Genomic DNA, 20,438 nt, shown 5'->3' with positions numbered 1-20,438 from the left:
ATTCTTTAGGAATAAAGTTCTTAAGATCGAGAGTATAAGTTTAAACATAGTTAACGCAAATTTTGATGAGTTGTGTTTGGTTAATATGAGTACTTATGAGATTAAAGAGAGGTTAATATAAAGTTATAGCTTTTCACGTTTGTGATTTCGAGATGAGATTAATTAGATTAAGATATTCTAAAATATTATAATAGTTAGTAATTAAAAAAAATAAATATTAATGATAATGTGAAAGTAAACGTATTTAAATAAATCGTTAATAGATTAAATTGGAAAGCGGATATTCCCGAATCACCGAGATAGTCCTATTCCAATTAAATTTTTTAAAATTAGATAAAATATAAAGTAGTTAATTAAATTAGATTTAAATTGGGAATTCGTGGATTTTTCTTTTTTCACAAAATCGTTATAAATATTACGAAATAAATAAATTAAATTATCGATAATGGAAATTTAAGTAAATAACAAATTTTAAATTAAAGTAAAGCATATAATAAAATAAGATCAATGCGAGGCTAGAAATGCAAGAACCACCATGACTATGCTAACGACTACGAATTGATCATTTAAAACATTCAAGATTCTCCAGGTGTATCAAAAATCAAAGTAGGGGGTTGAAGTATTTACGAGCCAACGTTTTAGTTTCAACTAATTAACGAACTTAATCATTAAATAAAGTGAAGTGATGGGTTTTAATGGGGATTTTTCAAAAAGTCAATTTTAACTATAAAAATTTAATTAACAGAAGATTTAATTTAACAATAAAAATTAAATTTGAATAATGAAAAATTTAGTTTAATATCAATAAAATTTACAATATTTGAATTTTAATAATAAAGATTTATAAAATGGAAAGTAAGTTGTGAAAATTAACATAAAGTTGAGGAAAGACAGGAAGTAATAAAATATTTATAGTTAAAATTGAGGGTAAGGATTTAAATGCACTTAGAAATTTATAGTTTGAGAATATGGATTTAAATAGAAAAAGATGATTTTAATAATATTTTAACAGATATAAGTTAGTATAAGATTTCTTGTTCGAGCTATTTTAGTTTTGTCGAGATTGGCGGTCGTTTGGTTAACGGAATACAGCAGCAAACTCCTTGTCGATTCTAGTAGTCGAACAACAATCACGAGAAGCAGACGAATGACGTTGATTACGAGAATTGATTCTTAGGAAAGACGTTCTATGAGGACCAAAGATGAAACTTTATAAGATGATGGGTAAGTTGTGGAAATGAGTCATTGAGGAATAATAGAGAAGTGTAATAGAATTGTGCAACTGCTGACTCGAGGACGAGTCGGGATTTAAAATAATGTATATAAGTTTGAGGCATTTAAGTAAATAAATAATGTTTATAAAATTTTTCAAGAATTAAATAACCAAACATATCAAACGAGTTAACCTCCCATGAGCTTTTCATGGTAATTTGAATGATCCAACTTAATAAAGCAACATAAAGTTTGTGAATTGGCCTCCCATGAGCGTTCCATGGCAATTTGTTGGCCCAAGTCAAATAACGAGTAATAAACAATTGAGTTGGTCAGCCCAATGAGCGTGTACATGGCGTTTAAATGATCCAACTAATTAACGAATTATCAAATCAATAGAGTTGGTCGGACCATGAGCATTACATGGCATTTAACCGACTCAACTAAATATCAAATCAACGAATCAAATAAATTTAAAAAAACTAAAAACACAATTTGGAAGTATAACTGTTTAGCCGGCTATATTTACAACGCAACCGTTTAGCCGGTTACGGGTACCACTTAAAGTTACTGTTGTACGACATTTGTGTTACCCCCATGCTTCAAGGTGAAGAAGCAAAACAAAACACGAGAATTCTTAAGGAATTTCCCACAATAAAAAGCAATCTACTAAAAATAAGAGGATTTAAAAATATTTTGAAAGTGAGGCATAACCTCGGAATTCGTATGTGTGTGCAATAAATAGATATGATACAATACAATAAAATAATTAATCTAATTAAGCTGTAAAAAATTTAAATAGCACATAAGGCAGTTTAGATAAACACGTATAAGGTTCCTAACATATGTCTAGGACAATTTCTAACAACCTATCTTATAACCATTGGCTCTGATACCAATCTGTCACACCCCAACCTAAGGCGAAAATGCCGGGGCGTGATCCGATTGCTCACAGATCGAAGATACTATCATGAATATAAGTGACAATATCTAATTAATTATTTTATTCAAAGTATACACACATTATTCAATTATAACAAACAATTTAAATACATGAACATAAGCTCAAATAATGATTATCTTGATTATATCCTAAGGTCTTGTCTAAGTGTCCAAACTTCAATCTTCAATACAAGCAACCTGCATATGTTTAGCAAATGGAAAGAGTTTGTCAACATAAAGTTGAGTGAGAATATCACCAGTTTTGGCACAATAATATAAATAATCTGTAAAGCCCCGAACCCCGGGAACCCCACAGTTGGTAATCATTCAAACACTTGTAAATTTAGTAAACTTAAAAACCATTTCTTCAATTAAAACAAGCATTTCAGAGTGTAAATTTTGCGGAAAACATGAAAAAATGAAATAAGTTCCCGAAACCCGGGAATTTTGCCCAAGAACCAAAATAAGTATAACTGTTATAAGTTTCCTTGAAATAAAATATTCATAAACAATTCTTCCTTCCAGTATGCCCTTCACCATCCAAGTAGCTCCGTGCACGTCCAAGCGATAAGGCATCCTCTTCCAAATCTTGAAACTTACACTAACATGCACACAAAGTCAGCTTAAGCTGAGTGAGTTCAAGTTTTAAATAAGTAACAAAATTCTTAAATAATCATTCCAACGGTTTTAAAACGGTGAATGGAAATGCATCGGTTAGGTCACCACCTTCGATAAATAGTCATTCTTACGTATAAGCATCTCTATACATGCATTATATATATATATATATATATATATATATATGTATATATATATATATATATATATATATGTATATAACATCCAATAAATAACATTCAGGGCTGAGAAAACGTACAACCCAAACACGTAACATTCAGCGCATACAAACACAAGGTAGGCATACGCAACATTCAGTAGTCGAGACGACTACAACATTCGCCAAATATTGGCCATTCTAAATATATATAAATAAATAAATATATATATATATATATACATACACATTCTATAACATTCCAAGGCCTACCAATACTAGCAAACCTATGTAAAACCATTCAAAACATCTCACCAAGTAAGAAAAACACCTAGGTGTGCATGCTAGCCCAAAACTTAAAAGAGTAAAAAGGGACATCATGAACTCACCTAAGATCGATCGAATACTTGCAACGAGCTAGGAAGTTCCTAAGGGCAAAATCACAAGCAAGGGCCTGTAAATTATACATAACACGTTACTAAACTAGACTGTAGGAACACTCTAGCCTAATGGGCCATACTAGCCCAACACTTGGCCCAAGGCCCAACAACTTGGCCCAAGGCCCAACACTTGGCCCAAGGCCCAACACTTTGGCCCAAAGCCCAACAACTTGGCCCAAGGCCCAACAACTTTGGCCCAAGGCCCAATAATCTAGCCCAAGGCCCAACAACTTGGCCCAAGATCCAATGCTTGGCCCAAGGCCCAACAACTTGGCCCAAGGCCCAACAACTTGGCCCAAGGCCCAATACTTTGGCCCAAGGCCCAAGGATAATCAAATCGGGTCGAATGCGCGGGTAATAAACCTTAAAACCATTTGTTAAACGACTTAGCCCCGAATGGACCAAATTCCATTTTAAATATTTTCATTCATCAAGATTATGTCACCCGAGTTGATAGGGTTGACGGTTCCTTTTTACAACTCTTACTTTAACGTTTAAACGAAAATTCGCGCATCGCCGACTCGATTGACGAAGCACTAACCACAACAACCCCGAGCATCAAAAAAATAATTTTCCCACAGCCCTTAGACTCCCCTAGGGCCATGCAAACTGATTCGGTTGGTCATCCAACCGATTAACGCATCAAACTCAACAATTCTAGACAACCGAACATAACAATCAAACTACAACTAGTTGATCAACTTAACGAACACCTAAGAACATGATCTTTGAGTATGATATACGGGACATACCTAGGAAGATTGTGGTGCAAAAACTCACTTCAAACAGCCCCGACAAGAACACAATTGAACATCCACCGGTTAAGCCTAAAACAAACTTATCAATCAATAACGAGTAAAATGTGTAGATTTTAGCATGCGAAGATGCATTTAATTACATAGGATAACCTTTGAAATAAATTATTAAATTTTTACCAGACTTTAATAAATGTCTTAGGTTTATAAAAATATTTTTATTATATTTTTCTATTGGACACAAAAATCATAAAAATTCTTCCAACACAGAAAGGTATGTGCAGCTATTTCAGCGCGCAACAAAATGGTTTTATTTTTATAAAATTCATTACTGAACCAAATTAAACGATTCCAATTGGGTTTGGTTCCTAACTCAAAACACTAACTTCCAGAAGTGGAACCAACAAGTTGGACTTGTCAAAAAAAGGTTATGACGTCGGGAAGACAGACCAGAATCCGTCATCCGGCATCAGCTTTGACACTCGATTTTATAAATTCATAAAAACTATTCAAATCTCGTCCAAAAATTACGTATTATACCTTTCTTGAAACTAGACTCAAATTAGAACATCATGGAATCAAGAATCGATCAAAAACAGTGGATTAACATCACGTTACAGACCCTACAATAAACGTATACGAATCTGTCAGCAAGCTGTTATCATCAAAACTCAATCTTAACGACCAATAAGCGCGCCATAAGGATGACTTAAGGTGAAAAGGAGTTGTATACGTATAATACCGACCGGGAATTGAAGTTTGGACGTCCGGACGGTGGCTGATTGCACGCAAAACGAGGTGGAAAGGGGGGTGCTGCTGCTGCCGCAGGACATGGGAGCTAGGGTTTTAGGTTTTGAATATAATATAAAATGTTACGTTCTGGCCCTTCCAAGTTAAAAATTGTGACACTTGAATAAAACTTAAGTAATCCCACTTATGGGTATGACAAGGAGGTCCCCGAAGTAAGCCAGTTCGAACCCGATAAATATACAAACTCTACAACGTGCATGCCGATAAACGAAAATGTCGGGTGCTACATACTAGTATAATACTTTAAGCCGTAAGAGGGGATGTTTTGGGAAAAAAAGGATGGACAAACGGACTTTTAAAACGTATTACAAGGCTCTAAATGAGAAAGATGAAACCCCGACTTTTTGACCAACATTTATAAACGATCGAGCCGATTAACAAAATTTACGGGCGTTACATGTAAATGTTTAGCTTCAGTTGGTTTCTTTCCTTTGGACGATTCGGCTTCACTTGGACGATGATAAATTGCTTGTTTGTAATAGTCTCTTCTTAATGGATTCGCCCTATTGTCATCGACAATCTTACTTGTGCATTCCCCTTTAAAGTGACCTTTCTCTTTACATATGAAGAAACGAACCTTGGATTTGTCATAGCCAAGCTTTGATGGTAAACCCTCAAGCACATTTTTTCCGGTGATTTCTTTGAAGTGTTGAGCTCTACAAATGACACTTGCCATGCACCATCTGATGTGTATCATCTCCATCTCTTTGGGATTAATCTGGTCATAGTATTTCTTCGTCATGTTGTAGTTACCAATTCTTCCAGCAACTAAACATTCATATGATTCTAAGACAGACCCGAGAAATGCCATATGCTCTTTGACTGTTTCTATAGTCATTGCCACCCGTATTTTTTATGTTCACTGCAATGTTACATTGAAGCACGTCGGGATCAGATGCTTGTGAACTGGAAGATGCTTGAGAAACAGGAATAGTGCCAGAATAGTTGCTACTATACTTCGGTGTAGCAGGCACATTAGTCACAAAGGCTTGTCCTGTGGGTTCTGAACAGATAGCGGTCTGAGTCATTAGACGTAATGAAACCACAGATTGAGAACTCTTGTAATAAAGTCCAATGTCTTGAGAAACAGCAGTACTCTTCATCTTTTGTTTCTACCTAAATTCTAACTCATGGGCTTCAAGCTTCTCAATGAATCTTGCTATGTTCCGACGAGCATAAGCAACAGGATTGGATTGATGAATCATAATAAAGGTGCCTCTCTCCTCAGGCAAAGCAGCAGCAAGTTTATCGATGTATACATATTCAGGCTTGTCAATCCCCAGCCTTTTCATTTCATTCACAAGATGGCAATATCTTTCTACAAGCTGTGCAAATGTTTCACCTTTTACTAGGGTGAAAATATCAAACTCCTTCTTAAGCAGTGCCATCTTGCTTTTTCTCATATCAGGATTGCCTTTGTCCTTATTTAACAGTGCTTGCCAAATGGAGTAACAAGATCCATTGTGTCGCAAGAGCTGGAAGATCTCCGCCTTAATTGCTTGCTGGAAGAGGTTCAACATTTTCTTCTCTTTTTGGAATGAAGCTTTGTCATTTGAGACAATCTGTAGTTGCTTCCATTCTCGTTCTTTGGAATTATGTATTCCTCCTCAATGATAGTCCAGGTATTATAATTCAAGGCTTGAACATATGTTTCAAATTTGTCAGCCCATGATGGATAGTCTTCCATCCTTAGAAGCTTCGGTGGTTTGTTGGAAGTACCCATCTCGTTTTCTAAATTGATGTTCTGAAGCAAAACTGAAAGTTGAGACACGTAAGCACTGAGATTATCCATGATTACAAAATCAAGGAAAGAATAAGATAATCCCCTCTCGGACATTACTTAGGTCCGACCCAATTTCAACCCGTTGACCTAAAACAGCCCCGACCGTATAATAACTCGCATCACACATTATTTCAAAAGGTAAATTCCAATTGGGTGATTGCAAAATCCGGGCTTCCACTAATTTCTGTTTCAAAATGTCAAAGGCCTTAGCACATTCATCATTAAAGTCAAACGGGGCATCCTTTAACAATAGGTTACATAAGGGTTTGGTAATGTCACTAAAACCCTTAATAAACCTGCTATAAAACCCGGCATGCCTAAAAATAATCTAATGCCCTTGACATTCATGGGATGAGGTAGAGTGGAAATAACTTGAACCTTAGCTCGGTCCACCTTGATCCCACGACTCGACACAATATGGCCCAACACAATCCCCTCTTGGACCATAAAATGGCTCTTTCCCCAACTAAGAGCCAAGTTTGTTTCAAAACATCTTTTCAAAACTCTTTCGAGCTGATTTAAACAAGACTCAAAAGATGTGCTGAAAACCGAAAAATCATCCATGAAGATTTCCAAAGACTCCCCCACCATATCTGAAAAGATACTCATCATACACCTTTGGAAGGTGGCGGGGCGTTACATAGCCCGAATGGCATTCGCCTAAACGCGAAAGTGCCACACGGGCAAGTAAACGTCGTCTTTTCCTAATCTTCAGGATGAATAGCTATCTGGTTATAACATGAATAACCGTCTAAAAAACAATAAAATTTCTGACTTGGTAGCTTTCAACAATCTGATCGATAAACGGAAGCGGAAAGTGATCTTTCGATGTTGTCGCGTTCAGTTTTCGATAATCAATGCAAATACGCCACCCGGTTACCGGCCGGGTGGCAACCTCGTTACCTGAATCGTCCTTGACGACTTGGATGCCTGCCTTTTTCGGTACTATATGAGTCAGGCTCACCCACGTACTGTCTGAAATGGCAAAAATAATACCAGCATTGAGCCACTTCAGCACCTCCTTCTTCATTACCTCCCGCATGTTCGGGTTCAATCGCCTCTGTGCATCATGTGCGGGTTTCACATCCGGAACTGTCAGAATTTTGTGCATAACAATCAAGGGACTAATCCCTTTCAGATCCGCAATGGTCCCCCGATCGCCTCCTTGTTCGCGACTAGCACCTCCAGCAAAGCAGATTCCTGTTACAAAGACAAGTTAGAAGCTATAATAACAGGCAATGTATCATTCTTACCCAAAAACGCATATTTTAGATGCCTCGGTAGCTCCTTCAGCTCCACTTTTGATGCTTCCTGTAAAGACGGTTTCAACCCGTTATCGATTTTCTCGGGAAGCGGTTCCACCTAAACCGACCACGGGGTCGATCTCCTCGTAAAGTTGCAACCTCCAGCTTCTTCTCCTACGCCTCTTCTAGCTGCTTATTTGTTTTCACCTGTAACCTGTCAAACATAAAACACGTCTCTGTTGTACCATCTGTGTCCACGACCGAGCCATATAACGGAATGCACTCGTCAATAATGTCTACCATAAAGCATTCATCATCAACCGAAGAATTATTTACATGTGTGAAAACATTCAATCTAAGCTTATGGTTACCAAATGTCAAGTCTACAGTACCAGTTTGACAATCAATTTTGGCATTCGCGATAGCTAGAAATGGCCTACCGTGTATAACCGTGGGCTGTTTGGTTCTCTCACACGAAACATAATCAAGTACCAAAAGTCAAATGGAAAGTAAAAGTCTTCCACCTTGAAGATCACGTCATGTAACATTCCCCGGGGAAGTTTCGGTGTCTGGTCAGCTAGAACAACCGTGGTAGAGGCTGCCCAAAGCGGACCGAAGTCATACTGATCATATAGACTTCCCAATAGGATGCTAATTCTAGCTCCAAGATCTAAGAGTGCCCGTGTCATTTTAAAATCACCCACTTGAATGGATATAATGGGCAGCCCCGGATCTCGTAGCTTAGGTGGAAGAACACCCGAAAGAATTGCACCCACATTATCTGTTATATCAATCCGTTTCGGAATCTTTCGATTCCGTTTCTATATGCACAAATCTTTCAAGTACTTTGCATAGACGGGAACTTGCTTTATGGCATCTAAGTAAGGCATATTAATTTTAACTTGTCTAAACTTTTCCCACATTTCTTCTTGCTGTAGGCCCCGTTTAGATGCCATCTTCACCTTCGATGGCGACAACAAAGCATCGGGATAGGAGACGGTTTTAACCTTCCCCTTGTCTATAGAATTGTTGTTACCATCCTTCAAAACCGGTTCGTTAATTATAATTTCACTTTTATTATGTTCAGTTAAAACCGGTTCTGGTTCGTCATCGCTGACAACAGTTTCATCAACGTCTTCTACCACCCCATCGACCCGAGGTGGTGGACCCCTAACCTTATTGTCATACTTTTTCCCATTTCTTAAAATACTTACCTGATTAACGTGCGTTTTCGAACTCGAATTGAAGTGCCGCAGGTTCACTGTGGTGTCGCTCGGTAACTGACCCGCGTTTTTCTGCAACTTCGCCATATTCGATGCGAGCTGACCAATCTGCTTCGACATTGCCTCTAAAGACTTATCACTCAACTCGAACTGTTTCTGTGTTTCCTTCTGATTATCTATCACACTTTTCAACAACGCATCTAACTTCGAGAGTACTGACTCATCTAAATTTCCTGAAGTACCTAAATTACCCTTCTGCTGGTCATGATTCTGATTACCCGACGAGCTGTTACCTCGGTAACTATCTCTGTTATATCCCCGACTGTTATTCTAACTATTTGAACGGCCCTGGCGGTAGCTCTTCTGCTGTCGGTTCTGACTGGACCCCTGAAAGTTCGGGTTCGACTGACTCGAGGTGTTCCCGTATCTGAAATTCGGGTGATTCCTTAGGCTTGAGTGATAAGTGTTCGAATTGAACCCTTGGCCTTTGGAATCCCCGTACGCGTAACTGAATTCCTCCTCATCGGGATACCCTTCTTTATCAAACCCGAGGCAATCATATACCTTATGCCCCAATTCACCACAATCTGCACAAACCGGGAATTTCACCCCGACTTTAGCAACTACTTTTTTCTTCTCTCATCTATAACCCGTGAGTTTTCTTTCCAACTATGTAATTCTCTCTAATTCACTCAAGGCTGATTTAACTGATTGGGTGACCCCATGTTTTCGTCTTCGTTCTGCAGCTACTTCTGACTTGGAATCTTCACATATAAACTCTAAAAAATCCCAGCCATCCTCTTCAGGCTGATTCAATAACTGACCATTACACAATCCTTTCAATTGTTTCCTGTCCTCATGTAAAATCTCGGATTTTTCGTATTTGTATTCGTTTAAGTTTAAATTGATTCGGGAACGTAATTTGGATCTTCCGAACTGTTTAAAACTTGTATTTATTGGTATTTAACTTGGTTTAACTTATTATATAATTTCATAACTTTCAATTATGCAAATATCCCTTAGAAACCTTTAAAATCGCTTAAAACGGCTAAAATTCGTATTTTCAGGAGCTACAGGGACTAGTTTTGCCAATTCTTTCCTATTTTCGATTAAATTAACGAAACTTAATCTCCAAGAAATGCTATAGCTGGTCCAATTTCGTTTTCTTGGTGTCCAATCCAAATTTTATTAGTTATTGTACTAGATTTTCTCATTAAATAGCTTATTTTGTTTCCTAATTTGTTTTTAGCATCCAAATTGCTTATTTTTGGCATAAATCGAGTAAATTAAGATCCAAGAAAGGGATTACAACTAAAATACAAGTCCATATTGTTAAATTACTGATAAATCACGAAATCTTTGATTTATTACATCGATATTCTCATTAAAATCGTATTTTGTTACTTAAACGAATAAATCTTCCAAATATGGTTCGTTTTTTCTATTCTTATATAAACAAGACTTATAATCTCTGCCATAAACTTCCCTAAACCCTAAATAAACCTTTCTTAGCCGTCACCTATCATATACCATTGGTTTCTCTTTGGTTTTTGCATTATTATTGAAGATACATGCTTAATCGGTTGACTTTGCTTATGTACCGACCTTTGACTTCCGTTTCTCATCAATCCTTTCACTTTCTGGGTAAGTTTTAAACATAGGAATCGTTCATACCTATTCTCTTGTCAATAACCTTCAATCAATTTCGATGGTTGAAGGGTGTTGATTGGTCAAATCGTTTAAAACTCGTAAAAGGACAAAATAGTCAACTGGTTTGACTTAACGTTTTCTCATACTTTTGATCGGATTCAACATTCGGTCCAGAAGAATTTTATTCTCAAAATGAAATTTTAAGGCTACTGACCAAACCTGACTTCCGAATCGCTGTTCAGAGTTTGGTCAGCACCAGCTCGCTTAAATATTAAAACAAACATAACTTGAGTTCTAAACGTCTGTTTGGATTGATTCCAGTGGCAATGAGTTTGTTTTTATACATATTATCATATCCTAAAATCTCATATTCTGAATCGTATATATCATTTGACGTGTAGTGGACGACTCGCTTATTAGTTAGCTCGCTTATTCATATTTATATTCGTTCGTCATTAATCTAAGGTGAGTTTGATCATTCCCCTTTTTATACACTGTTTTCAAAGGTTTTGGGGACATATGCGTACTTACTCATATTTTCTATGCTATATATATACACAAAATCGCAAACATAATCATTGTGTGAATATCAGTTGAATGCTATTTGCTAATTGCTACATATTTAATTGTTCACTTGACAACATTTGGAGATTCTCATTAGTATGATCATACGACCGTCTTAGTAACTGGAGCTGATTCTCTTGGCGAAGGTAAACTGAGTCATTGTAATCAATGCCCGATTCGCTTGGCAACGATTCATTAGCACACTAGCGCGATTTGGTTATATACATGTTTTGTTATGATTTGATTGATTATTATCACATGGTTGGTTTGCGCATTTATCACTTATCATTTATCAATTATCTATCATATACATATATTATTATTTGTTGTATCAAAATTGGTGATCATCTCACTCAACATGTGTTGTTGACAAACACCATTTTCTACGCATATGCAGGTTGTTTGTGTTGAAGATTGAAGTTGGACACGTAGACAAGACCTTAGGATATAATCAAGATAATCATAATTTGAGCTTATATTTATACATTTAAATTGTTTGTTGTATTTGGATTTTGTGTAGATTATTTGAATAAAATAATTAAATAGATATTGTCATTTATATTTATGATAGTATCTTCAAGCTGTGAGCAATCGGATCATACCCCGGCATTTCTACCTTAGGTTGGGGTGTGACACCTCATAAGTTAATCCATCAACGAAACACTTTACCAATTCCCACAACTCAATATGATGGTGCGGGCACTTCCTGATCATTTCCTTATAACGAATAAACGCCTCATGAAACAACTCACCCGGTAACTGTGAAAAGTCTCTAATCTCAATCCGGGCTTCGCTAGTCTTCGACTGTGAATAATACTCGTTAAGGAAAACCTGTTGCATCTCACCCCAGTTCTCAGTACTGTGCATCGTTAGCGAATTGAACCAGTATCTGGCTTTGTCTTTTAATGAAATTTGAACAATCGCAACCAAACCTCATCCTAATCATATGTACCGTCACTGATTGACCCACAAATAGCTGCAAAATTTGATAAGTGTGAATACGGGTCTTCCAACGCCATCCCATGAAAGTGAGGAACTATATTAATGTAGGATGGACATGATTTGAATGTCGGTTGCCCCTCCACATCAACCTGTTGTCACACACCCCCAACCTAAGGCGGAAATGTCGGGGCGTGATCCGATTGCTCACAGCTCGAAGATACTATCATAATATAAAAGTGACAATATCTATTTAATTATTTTATTTCAAATGTACACACAAATTTACATGTATTACAAAACAATTCAAATAACTGATTATAAACATATTTAAAGATTGTCTTCATTAAAATCTATGGTCTTGACTAAATATCCAAACTTCAATTCAAGCAACCAGCATATGCGTAGAAAACAGAGTTTGTCAACATAAAGTTGACTGAGAATATCACCAGTTTTGCATGTCAATATAAATAAGCATAACGTAGTAAGTGCGATTAATGAATCAAACCATAAGCAAGTAAGTAGACCGTTGGCAAGAGAATCGGGCGTTGGTCAATAGTATGAGCACCCAATACATGGGAATACGTTGGACCCCTCCGAGTATGCGAATGAATGAATATTAACACAAATAAGCATGTAACAAATATATTTGATTAAGTCACACACAATTACACGTATGCTATTGTTTGTTGAGTCGGATATTTGCAAAGGAAGATTGGAATCTTCTCAACCTCCTCAAGAAATCGGCTAAGTATGGACTACGAGCAATCTTGGATCATCGAGCATGGTTTACTACATCGATCATGGTCTTTCAGAACTATTTTAGTAAATTCTTCAAAGTGTTGAAGTCTTCAAGCAAGCTACACTTCTCCCAGCAAGAGTGTTCTTCTATCGAGTACAGATTGCCAATCGAGCAAACGACTTGATCATTCAAGTTATAGCCAAGTGATCAGAGCACATTGGTGTCGAGCATGGATGCAATAAGAAGATTTCATATGTTCTAACTATAGACTTCGAGCATGGTTCAGTCCCGAGCAAGCTTCACATCCGAGCATGCTGAAGATTGTTCTATAAGTCACAAGGCAGGATTGAAGACATCAAGAAGAATATGCTTGCTCGATGGACAAATTCGAGCAAAGCAAGGATTAGTCAAGAAGAATGAAGCATGCTAAAGGAGAATATTTTCTATCAGAAAATATTCTAAGTAAAGTATGCTCGAAGAATCTCATCGAGCATACAGTGCATATCGAGTCTGCTCGGGCAAGATAAATCATGCTCGAAGACTCTAACACTTGTATTTTATTTGTCATTCATTATGTAATGATTAGGGTATTCTAGAAGGAATGTCAGTGCCTATAAATAGCGTCTTAGGTTTCCAATTAGGGCATGCGTGGATAAGGCACAAAATACGAGAGCACAAACATTCTAATGAATATTCTCTTTGTCTCCTCGTACCGCCGCCGCCTTCACGAAACCCTAGACATTCCTTTCATTGTTACATTAAATGATATATTCAATGCAGTGAATCTTTGTCTTTGATATTGTTCTTACTGATTATCGATTGTTGTTTTGTTTATATATTTATTTCACACCTTCGCTCCCATCTGTTGAATATCTTGATTCCGCCGGGATATTCATTAGGCCTTTGGGTATATTAGATCTGTGTGTTCTTGTCAACCTACTAAGGTTTGCACCAGGTCCGGTCCTGACAAGTGGTATCAGAGCTTTGGAAGCTCGCTGAAGGCCACAGGACTGAAGGTTTGAGATAAACTTTGAAGCTTTACAAAGTTTTCATCTGTTAAAGTCCAGATCTGAGAAGATGGATGATCAAGAGGTATCAACAAACAAGATTCCAGTGCTAATCGGACAAGAAAACTTCATTAGATGGAAAGTATTGTTTGAAGCTGCAGTCAACTACAATGACCCCGAGCTTTGGAACTCAATCCGTGATGGACAATATATTCCCTCCCTTGCAGCAAACAACAATGCCACCATTGAAAGCAAAGTGAAGAAACGAGATGACAAGGCTCTGTCAATGCTAAAACTAGGTCTTTCATGGGAAATATTGACTAGTGTCAATAACCAAAATACTGCAAAAAAGATGTGTGATGCAGTTATTGATATGTTTGAGGGAAACACTAAGCTAAGAGACATCAAAAAGGACAGATTGAAACAGCAGCTTGATCGTTTCAAGTTCAAAGAAGGTGAACGATTAAAGTCTGTGTTACAAAGATTTATGACGATTTTCAACGAAATCAGAACAACTGACTTACAAATTTCTGATTTTGAGCTGAACAAGAAACTGCTTTCTTCACTGTCCGATGAATGGTACACAGCCAGCAAATTCATTAAAGAGAATGTAAATTTTCCCAACTTCAAGTTGGATGATGTCTTAGCATTTCTAAAAGCTGTTGAGCATGAGATGATCGAGAACAACATGATAAGAGAAGAGAAGCCTAGCTTTCCAATGACAAGTGCTTTAGTGGCACCAATGGCAATCTTACTCTCAAGACTCAGCAACAGCCGATAGTGGAAGAACCTTCTGAATCAGGATCAATGTGTGGAGGAAGCCAAGCAAGATTTAATGTCCAAATGATTGAGAATGATGTTGCCTCTACGACCAATGGACATCAAGATTTAATGTCCAGATGATTGAGAATGATGTTGCCTCTACGGCCAGTGGATATCCTCCTTATATGCATAACAGCTCAGACAATGGAACTAATTTTCAGGCCTTATTTTCAATGTTCACTGACTCTTGCAATGAATTTGTAGCAAAGAATCTGATTCATACAAGTGTGATGCAAGAGGATTTGGAGAAAATTGATGTAGATGATCTTGAGGATATGGACCTAAAGTGGCAAGCTGCAATGTTGGCAGTAAGAAGCAAAAGGTTGTACAACAAGACTGGGAGATCATCGTTCTTAGGACCCAACGACCGTATTGGATTTGACAAGTCTAAAGCCATTTGTTACAATTGCCAACAGCCAGGGCACTTTCCCAGGGAATGTAATCAACCAAAGCAATTTGGTAATCAGGTGAATCAGAACCAGTTCTACCGAAACCAACATCAGAATTACCAAGGGGCTCAACAGAGAAATCAGCTGGTTAATCACAATCCTTATCAGAAACATAACAGACTCCAACAACAACAAAATCAGTCACAACAAAGAAACAATCAGATTCAATTTCAGGTAATCAAAACAAAAGTAATGACAATGCTGTGAACCAGGCTAGAGATCAAGGAAATGTTGCAGTAATTATAGTACCCCAAGATGGGGAGTTTGACTGGAGCAACCATGCTGTAAAGATGGAAAAAGCCAATGTTACATACATGGAAAAGGTGCATGAGAAAGAAGAATCTTCACGATCACAGGTACAATCTGAACCCTCTATTTCTGATCTTTTAACAATTGATGATCTTAACAAGGAGATTGGAAAGTGGAAATCTGAGTGTGGAAGGAAGGAAGCTATTCTAAATGTTTGAGACCAGTGAAGTCACATATGAAAATCAGGTTAAGATTTTGGAAGAAGATTGTATGCAATCCTACATGACTCAATCTAAGATGACTATTGAAATTAAGGGGTTGAAAAAGATGTATACTAATGAGAAGCTCAAGAATTCAGAGTTGCTGATTCAGATGGAATTTTTGAAAAACCTTGTGTCAACTGGAAACATAGTGGGATATGTTAAGAAGATGACCCCTGAAGAAAAATACAAGAAGGTACCACCACCTTTCTACGAAAAATATCCACTCAAGGTGGACAAAGAGAGCAGAAATGAATATTTAAAGCAATTTAAGAGTGTGTTTAAGGATAAACAAGAGTTTGTGAAGAAATATGAAAATGTGACTATGAACAAAGAAGGTGAGTTTGTTGTGAAGGAAGCTGTTGAGTCAAATGAAAAGGAAGTGAAAAAGGTTGATGAAAAGAAGAAATAGAGTGAATACTCCAGTGAAGGAAGCACTTGTAGCTGCAAAAGTGACAAATCATCAAATGGTAAAAAGAAAAAGAAGGCCTTAAAGAAAAAGAATGATGAACAAATTCCAAGGATTCCAAATATGACTCCTATGTTGAAAAAGCATTATGAAAAGATGAGAAAAGAACACAAGGTATTTGACATATGTGATAGATCTGAAGTCAAAAACAGGAATAATCAATCAGGAAGCTACTCATATGATCAAGGACATCCTCCCATTTATCCTGTGTTCTCCAACCATGAACTTTTTGTGACATTTGAGCCAAAACAAGGTACACCTCAGTACGTATTTACCGATTAAGCAAATAAACGCATTTTGCGTAACAAACGAACGATTAACCGAACGGGTCGGGTTATGACCCAGATATCTCGGGGGGCCATCTATAAGTGATATACGATCTATACAAGCTAAAATATTAGAAATATGGTCTTAGTTTGATAGCAAACAAGTTAAACGAAAATATGCTCGTTTAACTACCCGCTATAGATTTAAACGTGAAAGATAGTTACAAACCAAGCATTGTATCATCCGTTAAGCCGAAAAAGACTTACCAAACACTTATTGGAAATGTTTTAAGCGATCTGTGAAAATATTTTTGATTTTTAGAAACATATAGTATGTTTTTATAATTTTACACAAAACTAGCCAAAAAACACTCGTTTTCTCACTGTTTAACGCACCCGATAAGTTTTTCGCGCAAAAAACGGAACCCGAACTTAATTTGGACCGGGATTTTCGTATTTGGGCTTGAGAAATCAGAATATTGGGCCAAAACAGCCCAAAGGGGGGCCCATGAAGTTTCCGATCGGACCAGCCCACCCCACCCCCCCATTTTTTTATAAAACTTATTCCACAAGCTTGGTTATTCATTCTAGTTTATAAAAGTTGAGGTCCAAGCAGCTGCAAGCTGATTTTTCCAGAATCCTTCAAACCCTAAGGTAAGGAGCTTAAATAAGTAACTTTTGTACTTGTTTAACCTTGATTAATACCATAAAAACATGTCTTAATTGCTAAAAATCATTCCTAACCATGTAAAAATCCTAAAAATGGTCCATAAACATGTTTTGATCATACACATGGTAAGGAACCTGATTTGATAGTTTTTTTGGCCATAAACACGGAATAAAGGGTTGAAACGGCGTTTTTACGGTTCAAAAGTTTGTTTTTGTGCACTAGCCGAAACCCTAAGTTAAAGGGCTGTTCTATTGATGAAACCTGCTTGGTTTGTGATATAGGACTTGTATCCAGCTTGCATAGAAGCACAAGAACCTGAAAACTTGATTAGAAATTCGGAAACGAGCCAAACCCGCTAAGGTAATGCCGAAACACTCGCTTACGGGCTATTTAGATTAAGGTTGTGATGTGCATATTATTAGACCTTGAAATTTTGTAGGGACATCAGGGACTATTTTAATGAGTCCCTGTTCAAATTTGGTAATTTTTCGACCAACCGAGAATATTTGGCGAATTTATTACCGAATTGGGACGTTTATTTGGGAAAAATAGCTAAAATACTTCAAAAATTATGAAATTTTTCTGAGAACTCAGATTTGATGTATTTTGATTACATATGAATTTTGGGATCATTTGGAGAAGTCTAAAGGTGTTTTGTGTATATGCGTTCGTGTGAATTTTTATAGCCGAATTTGGGCCGAAAAGAATATTGCATGAACTTTTTACATTCTGGAATTGATACAGGTTGTTTCAAGACATGATTTGAGTATTCAGGAATTTTTGTGGAATTTTTGGAAATTGTTTGGGGTAAACGGACGATTTTCAGGCGAAATATAGCTGATAAAATGAATTTTTATAAATTAATAAATCAGTAAATAATTCCAGAAATATTTTTATTAAAATCTACATATTTTAATTGATAAGTGGCTAAATTTTCATAATTTAATGATTAACGGTTAATTAATATGCTAATTTGAATATTAAACAAATTCAGTTTCTATAAAAACCGACAAGTTCGCGATTAACGAATGTGCGGGAATGTCAAGACACCAAGAGTGATCAAAAATCATATTTTTTGGACTAATTAGGTTAAAAAGAACTTTTCTATGAGTAACCTGGACAATCCGGGTGGATTGTGCGCGTTTCTTCTCAAATCAAACTGAATAAACGGAAACGGGCCCCGTGGCTAATCCAGGACCCCAGTATGTGATCCTTCTTTATAACTTAATCATTTTATTAACCAATACATTTACCTAAGCTTATTTTCCCATAACTTTTTTCTGAACGCGTAAACGAACAACTTGGCCCAGCTGGGAAAACGGGAATCTGAGCCAAGTTCAGTTTTAAGTATTAGACATTGAACAACATCACAACCTAAGCCTATTGCCACTTTCTGGGCGTTCCAGCTACACCCAGATTAGTTATACAGCCCATTTTAGTATTGAGATTATAAAAATATTAAAATATTAATATTATTATAATATTGATTATAGGAACTACTGATAGCGGACCAAACAAACCACGAGCTGATACAGTACTGATTATCTACTAAACCGTGAGTTTCATGACCCCACTCTTTACAGTTTTACGAACTTTTGGGGTGAAAAGCATGTTTGATTATATATACATACCTGAAACATGTATTGATGTGAATTATCTAAGTGCTAATACACGAAAGTCCCCACTAACACAGTGATTAACTTCGAGCTGGTGGCTTGTGAATAGTACTATTGGTTTGACAAACCCAAACGGAGCCGGCATGTATTGCTGAGACTTTACCCCGTTTGCACATGACCATAATTATACAACACGCTATGTAGTGTTACACATAGCTACTTGGGGCATGTTGTGGGCGGAAAGGGGCCACAGTGGTTGATTGAGCGTGGGAAATGGATGCACGCAGCACATACAGTCAAGGCTTCACTGTAGCTTAGCATAATTACATCATGTACATACATACATATTTATTTCATGATTACAAGTGTTGACTTGTGAATACTCATTACTGTTTTCTTGAAACTCGTGAAACTCACCAACTCTAGTAGTTGACCCGTTTTAAACTGCTTTTCAGGTGTACCTAAATCAGAATGATTTGGTGATCTGTTACTTGCTCAAGGTGTGTGGTTGATGCTATGTGAATAGAGGCAAGGGTGTTAGTAGTAAGAACGTATAGTTAACGAACCAGTTTTGTTTGTATCACCTAGACTGTAAAACAATGATAGAACAATGAGTTGTAATATATTGTAAATTAATTTGTAATGTTTCTTTATAAACAATGTGTTGATACCAGAGGTGTCTGTTACATTCCCGTTTTACGCTTGCGCATTGTGCTAGTCGGGGTGTGACACTTTTTGACATAGGGAATGTTGAGTATATTCCAATGATCAAGTATGCAGCTGATCAAGAAACAAGCTCCTCAAGCACACCAACTAAACTGAAAAAGATCAAGTTTGTCAAAGAAAAGTACCTTCAAGTGCCCGATGTGAATAAGCCTATGAAAATGGATTTTAGCAATTCTCTATATCCAAATATCTCTTTAGGTTTTGACTTTCCTAAGCCCAGTGATAGAATCAAGGACAAGCAACTGCTTGAAGATATGGGAAGCTATGATAAAGTATGGTGCAAGAAGTGTGATGCCTATGGTCATCACACTGATTCTTGTTAGATTGAATAAGAGATATTTGAAATTCCTGATATTGTTTGTGGTTTTGATATGAAAGGATACAAACAAATGTATGAGAGATATTTAAATGGTGAAAGGAATAAATCTGATGATGAAGATCATAGAGTCAAATTGGAGAACAGGTTGAAGTCAGTTCTGAGGATTAATGAAGTATCAAAGGCATCAGACAAGACTGTCAAGGGAAAGAAGTCAAGTGACAAAGGAAAATCAAAGATGAGACCTGGTGTTCTGAATGGATATGAAACATTTCTCCTGAAACAAGGCTTTGAACCAAGGGGATATCAATGGAAGACTAAACAAGAAATAAACAACTGGAAGGACTATGTGATTGACAAAATTGAAGAAAGCATCAAGTCACTAGTTGATTATGAATCTGATTTAGATGAGTCATGTGAAACAGTATATGAAGATCCAGTTCCAACTCCTGTTGAAGCTCCAATTGACACTGACTTACAAACTGATACAGTTTGTAGCTCAGAATTAA

General features: G+C 36.9%; 1 protein-coding gene across 1 annotated transcript; it reads left to right on the top strand.

The window, feature by feature from the left end:
- The first annotated feature begins 14,156 nt into the window (after positions 1-14,156).
- On the top strand, positions 14,157-14,867 carry LOC143622531 (uncharacterized). Its single transcript, XM_077093649.1, has one exon. It carries the CDS (start codon positions 14,157-14,159, stop codon positions 14,865-14,867), a length of 711 nt encoding a protein of 236 aa, XP_076949764.1.
- The last annotated feature ends 5,571 nt before the right edge of the window (positions 14,868-20,438 follow it).

Source organism: Bidens hawaiensis, unplaced genomic scaffold (genome assembly GCF_021521415.1).
Source record: "Bidens hawaiensis isolate Kalapana, Puna unplaced genomic scaffold, B.hawaiensis_p1.1 tig00003182_1, whole genome shotgun sequence".
In the NCBI taxonomy this organism is placed as follows: domain Eukaryota; kingdom Viridiplantae; phylum Streptophyta; class Magnoliopsida; order Asterales; family Asteraceae; genus Bidens; species Bidens hawaiensis.
Note: the sequence above shows the minus strand (reverse complement) of the source record. Positions and strands in the feature narration are given on the sequence as shown.